Consider the following 8,764-nt stretch of genomic DNA (forward strand, 5'->3'; position numbering starts at 1 on the left):
TAAGGAGAGATTTTGGTGGCATCCAAAGATGCCCCAAGGGTATCTTTCCAAGTTTCCTTACACGTAATAAAGGAATTCTACCAAGAGAGTGCTCCCCTTCATCATAAGGACTCAGAGATGTGCTGTTCATAAGCTTCATCTGTCTGCGATCAGCGCAGGATACTCTAATTGTTCACCGTTATAATTGGGACCAAGGAAGCAGGAATCTCTAATCAGAATGGGGAAACGTAATTCTTTGAAACGCGATTCGGAAATGGGATCTTCTTGATTACCCAATTTTTGAGAATCTCGTTTCAGAAACTTGGGAAATGCGATTCCCACTCCATGTGAAGCGCGTTTCCTATCAACCCTCGTTGTCACTTGCTGGTCCTCTTCTCTTCTTGGTGGTCCTCTTCTCTTCCTCTTCTTAGTTACATATAAATATAAGAATACCCCCCATTTGAATGTATTAAAAATAGTTTCAAGAGCCAAATTTAAAAGGATAAAAAGTCAACTTTCTAGTTCTAGTACAAAATTCGAAAAAACGGATCGGGTCAAAATCTTAACTTCCAAATGATGGTGTATTTTTCTAATTTTAAAAATTCATAAATCCTATCATGTACAAACATTATTAAAAATAAAAAGCCCGGTAAAAAAAACTCATAATTTGGTTTCTAAAAATTTTCATCTTGTCAGGCACTCGTCAACAGACTGGTCAACACAGGCATTCAACAAATAGTGATTTTCCTTTAAGTAAATGTTGGATCTTTTAATAAAAAGTATTTTTTAATATTTTGTTCATATAATTATTTCTTATATTTTTTAGTAATTTTTTATTTTTTTAGATTTCTTAAATATTTAACTATTAAAAAATCCCCCGATCCTTCCCGCTTCCCGCCTTCCTAGGAACCTTTTCTTACCGCTCTGGCACACATTAACACCAATGGAAACTAGAAATGCATCTCACTTCCATGACACGAAGATGTAGCTATTCTATTTGGTGTCAATATCCTCCATTTCTATCACCATGAACCTCAACAATGTGGGTTGGGCACTAGATCGAATTTCTAGACATCAACAGGTTTTACAGCCAAGAAATATCTCATAAGGCCAATATTAATGGAGCCCATAAGATTATATATCTGATTTTTGTCTATCAATAGATTGGTGATTCTTGTAACAGTCATAGTATATCTTCTTTCTTCTTCCTGCCCTATAAATTCATTTGGATTTGGTATTGCTTTTACCAGTAATCTACACATTTCTTGCCCAAAAAAATGAAAACGCCTAATGCTACAGCCAGCTACTCACAGTAATAAGAAATGATTGCTTCCTTTTGCGACTCATCAACGTCATGAACTGCCCGCTTCTCATATATCGCCTCCCTATTTTGTTGAGTAACATCTCCTGCTATGAAAATGTTCCTTCGGCTTCCAATGTCAATCCAGCTGAACCCAACGTCCCTCTTTAACCCTCTATCTTTCATCAGCCTCCTCAATCTTACTGCATCATCCCACATACCAAAGGCAGCATATAGATTAGCTAGAAGAATGTGAGCATGCTCATCATCAGGTTCCATCTCAAGAATTCTTGTTGCAGCAAGCACACCAAGTTCGAGTTGCTTATGTGCATGGCACACCCCGAGTAACACCCTCCACAAGCTCAAGCAAAAGTTCCACTTAGTCCCAATAAGAGCAATGCTACTCTCAACCAACTTTTCAGCTCTTCCAAACTGACAGGAATGCCCGAGCATACCGACCATGCAAGCATAGTGCTCATTGCTCAATGCTCACGGAGCTGAAAAATGAGGGTTCCTTCTTCGACTAGGCCTGCATGAGCACAAGCAGTAAGCAATCCGAGAAAGGTTACGGAATTTGGTTTGACACCTTCTGCTTTCATCCTCTCAAAGAGATTGAGTGATTCATAATCATGTCCAAACCCAGTAATCATGCCAGGCCATGAAAAAACATCTCTTCTTTCCATCCTTTCAAATACACTAATCGCATTGATGATGCTACCACATTTATAATATATGGATACCAAAGCATTATTTATTGACAACACATGAGTTTGCTGATTAGGAATCTGAAACTGCTATTTTATGGTGAAAGCATGAAACTGTTTGCTGAACTGCAAGGAAGCCAATCTGCTGCAAGTTGTAAGAAGAAACGAGAAAGCCAACTGATGGAAATGCATTCCTTGCTCAAGCATATCTAGAAAGAGAATGATGGTGTCATAATAATGGCCACTGATGGAATACCCATTCATCAACACATTCCACATGTAGAAATCCCTCTTGCTCATCGCTTTGATGATTTTCTTTGCATCGGTCAGCCTACTGCATTTTGAGTACATTGTTAAGATAGCATTTAGCTCTCAAATAATAAGCTTGATCTTCCTGCTTTTCAGCACTTATCATACATTGTAATAAGAGAATTGGATATGCCCATCTCATGTTCAAGTCCCGACTTGATCATCTGCACATGAACTTCTTGACCATGCTTTAGAGCTGAGGCGGCAGATATAGCGCTCAGGATGCTGGGAAATGTTATGAGGATTGGTATTACACATGATTCTGACATGACTAGTCCACGGAATAAATCTATGGCAATTTTGCTGCAACAAATTCTGTTCATATCCTGCGACAATTTTTTTTTTTGAAAATTGACTTTTATTACCAAGAGAAGATGAAAGGGGGACAAGTTGTCCCCACATACATTAGTTACACCCCCCGCTTAGAGATCATCAGAAAATGATAACACTTCTACATATTCTTTGCAATACCCTCCATCTCGGGCGCTATAAAAATGGACATGAATTCACGCAGAACACCATCCTTTGCCAGCTGATCAACGACCTCGTTAGCCGATCTCCTCCGATGTTCGATTGTTGGCATGATGACACTCACCAAATCCCTAATTTCAGTCACGAAGTTATGCAATCTCCAGGGTCCGTTTGAGTTTTTGGTTGCCCAAGCAATGGTGTTTGAGGAATCACCTTCTACAATTAGCGGTCCGAGCTTGCTATTAGCGAACCATTTAAACCCAAATAACAGCGCTCGTACCTCAGCTTCATTAGCATAACAGATGCCTACCGGTCCTGAGAAAGACATCAGTATCGTCTCATTGTTATCGCGAATGACTCCACCGATCCCTGCTTTTCCGGGATTTTCTGATGGAGCTTCCGTCGAAGCTTAGCTTGAACCAGCCAATCGGCGGAGGTTGCCATTTTGGGGTAACTTTTTCCTTGATCATCTGCTCCCAAATAATAGTATTCCAATTCCTTAATATATCCTCAATTCCATAATTAATTCTCATTCTATCTTTGATCCATGAAATTAATTTAATTTTAATCTGTAAGATGACCCAATTCAACCTCCTTCCTTTATATCCGGTTGTTTCTTTTGTTCCATACGTTCCAGATGATGACACGAGTAAGGAGTTTCCACATCGCTTGCCCAATATCTCCAAACGTACCACCACGCCAGTTCAATAAGGTCCTTCTAATGCCTTTTGTAAAAGCCCATGACACATCAAAGGATCTAAGAAAATTCATCCAAATTTGACAGGTTAACCGACAATGTAGAAGTAAATGATCAATAGTTTCCTCCGCTTTCTTGCATAGAACACATCGGCTTGCCATCTGAAATTTCCTTCTCTTTAGTCTATCACATGTATTTATGCTTTTATGACTGACGGTCCAAGCGAATGCCGCCACTCTTGGAGGTGCCCAAGTCTTCCAAACTGTCGCCTGACACTTAGCCTTCCTATTCCCACTGCACAAGGCCGAAAAGAGAGATCTAACGGAGAAACTCCCGTCCGGATCAGGTGTCCAAATTCTTTCATCCATGACAAAAATCGAACAATGACAAGAATTTATAAGCTGTAATTGCACTGTGAAGCTCACAATTTCATCATCTTTAAGAGCCCTGAGTAGCCGAATATCCCAAAAACCCCTTCCATGCTCTGACCCCCTAATTAGATAGTCTGAGATTTTGGACTCACTGCTGGTGGCAAGCCTAAAAATGTCAGGAAATAAACAATACATCGGGTTCTCTCCCACCCATAGATAAATCCAGAATCTTGCCTCTTCCCCATTTCCCACCTTGAAGCACACGAATTGCTCAAATTGATCCCGAGAGGCGCAGATAAACTTCCACGCTCACGACCCTTTTCCGGCCGTAAGATTTTTAGCATTCCATGTACCCCATTTTAAAGTTTGCTACCGATCGCCCATCTTCCTCTATAAATGGCAGCGTGTCATCTGCAAACTGTAAATGGCTGACCGGTTTAGAAGCGTGACAAGGCTTCAATCCTCTGATATACCCTTTTTCTTCAGCCTTTGTTGTCATAGTGCTAAGCACTTCCGACAACTGTATTCAATGAAACTACATTCTTTGGGGATATCATCTCGAACATTCTGTTTGCATCTTTTAAATTCCTACATGTTAGGAATTAACAACGAAGCAGAATAACGATGCAAAGATAAACGAAAGATTCACACACAGATTTACGTGGTTCACCCAACCAGTTTGGTATGGGCTACGTCCAGGGCAGAGCGACAAGCCAACGATTCCACTATTCTGAAGAAGAGATTACAAACCCTCAAGCCTCTCTCACAATCGGGTCTCCTGATATCACATCCCTTTTATATGGCGTTCAGAAACGCGTTACAATAAAGAAAAAAAACCTAATTCACGAAAGTACAAAACTACCTCTTGTATAAAAATAACAATCTCCCACTTGAAGACTGATATCTGCACTTCCACTGATAAAGATGTACAGTACTTTCCAGATTAGACTGAGATTAGGCTTCACCAATAACACTACACTTATAATAAAATGTAATGAGAGAAATCCCCACAGTAGTCCTGTTGAACAGCCCATCTCTGACGTTTTTCCATGTATTATCCTCCCATACTCTTCTGCTCCAAAAGAAGTACAAGCATTGAGCATGCTAGCATAAGGAATTATGTTGGACGAACAAGTCCTATGCAGAGTATGTCTAAAAACAATTGAAAGCCTTAACTCTAATTCCCATTTGAAACATTAGCGGATATGATCGAATTCCATGTCGGAATGTCCTCATGCAAAGGAAGAGGGACCTCGCAGAAAATCCTCCGAGCATCATCCAAGATTTCGCATTCTGAGTACATGGTTATGAGGAAAGTCCGCACACCAACAACTAATGCAAAACCAGTCCTTACAGACCAACCATGGAGCTTTTTGCAACCCATACATCACCTAGACCAGAGAACGCCTTAAGAAGGCTGCCCAAAGTGAATTCGTTGGGAATCAAACCCTCGTCCATCATCTCCTTAAACATATAAAAGGCATGAAAGAAATCCCCACAACGAGTATTTGCAGCAATAATAGGAGACTAGGAGGCTGCTTTTCGTTCGGGCATTCTCTCGAACAGATAGTGTGCATCTTTTAGATTTTCCTGCTTTTGGGTTGTAACTTGTAAGTGAAAGTGTAGGGTCGAAGTGAGAGGGTCAATCATCTCCTGTGCTTTTTTATTAGTTTAATTATCCAATGTCCAATAATCATCAACTTATGGGCAGATGAAACGGTGGGTCCCACTGATTAATTACCAGCCATTGCTCTTGTTTGGATCAATAATCAATTGAATCGTGAAAATCTTAAAGATCTGATAATAGTAGCCATCGGATTGATGGATTAAAAGAAGAATGGGCAACGGTTAGGCTAATTAAGACTTTTCTCAAATGTAATCTCTTCTCCACAATTCCTATACTCAAGCAATGCTTTTATCATAAAGCTTATTTGCAAGAGGCCAATTTAAGGGTTTGGATATAAGCATTCAAATGGCAAAATCTTAATAATCGGATAATGGTAGCCGTTGGATCGTATCCACTATTTCTTGGTCACGATCCGATCATATCCCTTTTCAGTTGGATTTCTTCAATATGCTTTTCGGATCATACATTTGAGTCACAATCTATTTCAAATCAGACCCTCCATGTCCTAGGTCCTACCTATGTTAAAACATAGTTTAAGAAAGGAAAATGAAGTCCGAAAAGAATGGTGAACGAAATGAAGAAGAGAAAGAAAATGTTCTGGTTTTGAGTATGGTTTTGTAAAGTTAGAAAAATGCCCCCTTGCCATAAATATGAACAAGACTATGAAGGGTATTTTCCGGCTGAGTAAACTGATTAGATGAGGCTCATTGGGTTCAGATTCATGGCCATATGGCTTAATTCCAAACTATGAAATATTAGAGAATTGGATTAGGCCGATTCGGGTTGATGGCGGGGTCGATTGGATTGAGCGGATTCGGGTTGACGGTAGGGTCGATCGGGTTGAGCGGATTTGAGTTGACTGTGGGATCAATCGGATTGGGAGGATTCAAGTTGACGGTGGGATTAACCAGATTGGGAGGATTCGGGCCCGGGTTGGACCAGTTTGGGCTAGAGTGGTTCAAGTTGAAACGGGTCGGGGTGCAGGTAAGGGTCGGGTCAGGCTGCAGGTTTGGGGTTCGGGGTCCTACTTTAAGTTGGGGTGCGGCTTTGAGTTAGGGTGTGGGTTGGTAGGGGTGTAAATGGATATTCGGAAATTCGATTACCGTCCGCATCCGAATCCGTTTAAAGCGAATATTATCCGAATCTGTTTCAAGCGGATATTATCCGAATCCGTTTATGAGATATTCGGCTTTTAGCGGATGCGAATCTGGTAAATGGTATATCCGATCTGTTTAACATCCGAATCCGAGAAGTAAATCCTTTTTATTTTTTATTAATAATATCATTAATATTTATTTTTAGTAATGACACACTATCTTTTGTTTCTATAAGAAAAGTGAATATTCTTTTTAGAAAAAATAAAATAAAAACAAAAATAGCCCAAACCCATTCCATCAAAATAACCCAAACCCATTCCATCATATACAAAAAAAAAAGAAGGAAAAACCCAAAGACCACTACCAACACTATCATCCATCCCCATCGCCTCCCTCTCTCTCTCTCTCTGCCTTTGTTTTAAAAGGAAGAAGAGGATCTCATATATTTTAGGGTTTGAGAGTTAATTTTGTGAAGAGAATATAGAGGTCTAGTTTTAGGGTTTGGAAAATTCATTCGAGTAAGTAGGAGAAAAAAGATAAAGTGCTGCAATAAAATGTTCGAATTTACCGGATAAACGGATACGGATAATATCCGAATTCGAACAATATCCGACGGATACGAATTCGGTAATAGATATTAAATATCTGTCGAATCCGAATCCGAATCCGAATCCGAATTCGAATAGTGTATACTGTAATCGAATTCGGATATAGCCATATCCGCTCCGAATTCGATCCGTTTACACCCCTATGGGTTGGGGTTGAACTGGGTTGCGGCAAAACCGGGTTCGGATCAGGTTGCGGGTTTTGGGTTTTGGGTCCAGTTGGATTGGGAATTTTGGTGGAGATGAGATGGATATGTGTATGGTCTTATGGGAGTTACGAACATGGTCTGTTCATAGTAGTAAGGCAATGGATGAATTTAAAGGGATGAGGTTAGCTATGCTATTAAGTATATGGGATGTTCGGATGGGATTTGGGTTGTGACAATATGATACTAATGCGGGTGCTTAAGAGGGAAGAAGAAGAAAAATAGAAATCAAGAACACAACAAGAGAAGAAGAAGAAAATGGGAGCAAAGCTCAACCCAATTGATATTCCATCAATTACATAAGTTTATCAACATCCAAAATCCCCTCTAAAGATGGTTTCTAACTCTTTAAATAAAAGAAAACCAAAGCAAATTCGTTCAAGATCCTCACTAGCTAGCTTAGAGACTAACATAACATTAATTGCATTGGAACTCACTAACTTTGACTGTTTTGGGAACCCACAGACACAGTCCACCAAAACTGCCATAACTTTCTACCCTCTTATTCAATTTTCAAGCACAAATACTTGTTGGAAATATCTCAAAGAGGCCTACAACTTTATAGTTTACCACTTTCCATAATTCTTCCATTTAGAAGCTCAAAAAGCAGGTTCAAAACGGGCTAGCAACATTAATGAGGGACTGCACCTTGGAACTCCACCAAAACCACCTAGGCATGACATGGCTGCCATGTTGGCACTGCATCATTATCTCCGGGTGAGAAAGAACTCGCCCACGAGTTCTCATCAAGCTCTCCATGATAAGTTGTCAAGTCTTTATCATTGAAGTTGGGTGAGTATTGATATTTGGAGAGAGCTCAACCTTGAATGCATTATCCCCAATTTTCTTAAGCACTTGAAAAGGGGTATCCACACGATCTTGAAATTTGCTAAACTTCCTTGGTTTAAGAAAACTCGCCCTCGATTCTTGAAGTATCGAAGAATGATCATCAGTTGAAACTTCCCAAGATCAAACTCCGCTTCATAATCTCCACGAAGAAGTGATAATTTGTCTAGATTTTGAATATGTTTGAATATATAAATATCAACTGTGAGCTTCAATGTAGGATCGAATAAAAATGGATCGATGTAATTGGATGAAAAAATCGATGTAATATTTTTCCATTCACCCATCACTTCAATATCCATCGGTTTACCTAATATGCAATCGGATCTAATTTCTTTGGTGATGAATTCATTGAATTGCCGTTGAAGTTCCTCGTACTCCTCGTTAGTTTCAACAACAAGTAGAGAATTGAATTTACCATTATCATTGGTCTCTTAATCAAATTCGTTCTTGGAAATAAAAAAATTACTCTCATATCCTTTGTTGAACCATGCAATCCGATACGGCTTTGGATGTTGTTCGGTTTTGAGCTTGTGCTTGTTCACCATTTTA

General features: G+C 39.6%; 1 protein-coding gene across 1 annotated transcript; it reads right to left on the minus strand.

The window, feature by feature from the left end:
• Nucleotides 1-1,761: 1,761 nt before the first annotated feature.
• On the minus strand, nucleotides 1,762-2,561 carry LOC143870059 (pentatricopeptide repeat-containing protein At4g14170-like). Its single transcript, XM_077376567.1, has 3 exons — nucleotides 2,401-2,561; nucleotides 2,099-2,317; nucleotides 1,762-1,993 (listed from the first exon to the last, which is right to left on the minus strand). The coding sequence occupies exons 1-3, from the start codon at nucleotides 2,559-2,561 to the stop codon at nucleotides 1,762-1,764; spliced, it is 612 nt and encodes a 203-aa protein (XP_077232682.1).
• Between the last annotated feature and the right edge of the window lie 6,203 nt (nucleotides 2,562-8,764).

The sequence above is a fragment of the Tasmannia lanceolata genome, unplaced genomic scaffold (genome assembly GCF_043159265.1).
Source record: "Tasmannia lanceolata isolate RefF3 unplaced genomic scaffold, GAP_Taslan_0.1 ptg000003l, whole genome shotgun sequence".
Taxonomy (NCBI): Eukaryota; Viridiplantae; Streptophyta; class Magnoliopsida; order Canellales; family Winteraceae; genus Tasmannia; species Tasmannia lanceolata.

Excerpts from the sequence above, each read along its gene's own strand:
- LOC143870059 (XM_077376567.1), bottom strand. The coding sequence starts at position 2,561 with ATGTCAGAATCATGTGTAATACCAATCCTCATAACATTTCCCAGCATC. Across the intron at positions 2,318-2,400 it reads TCCAATTCTCTTATTACAAT|TAGGCTGACCGATGCAAAGA; the intron begins GTATGATAAGTG and ends CTCAAAATGCAG. Across the intron at positions 1,994-2,098 it reads TCCTTGCAGTTCAGCAAACA|CATCATCAATGCGATTAGTG; the intron begins GTTTCATGCTTT and ends TAAATGTGGTAG.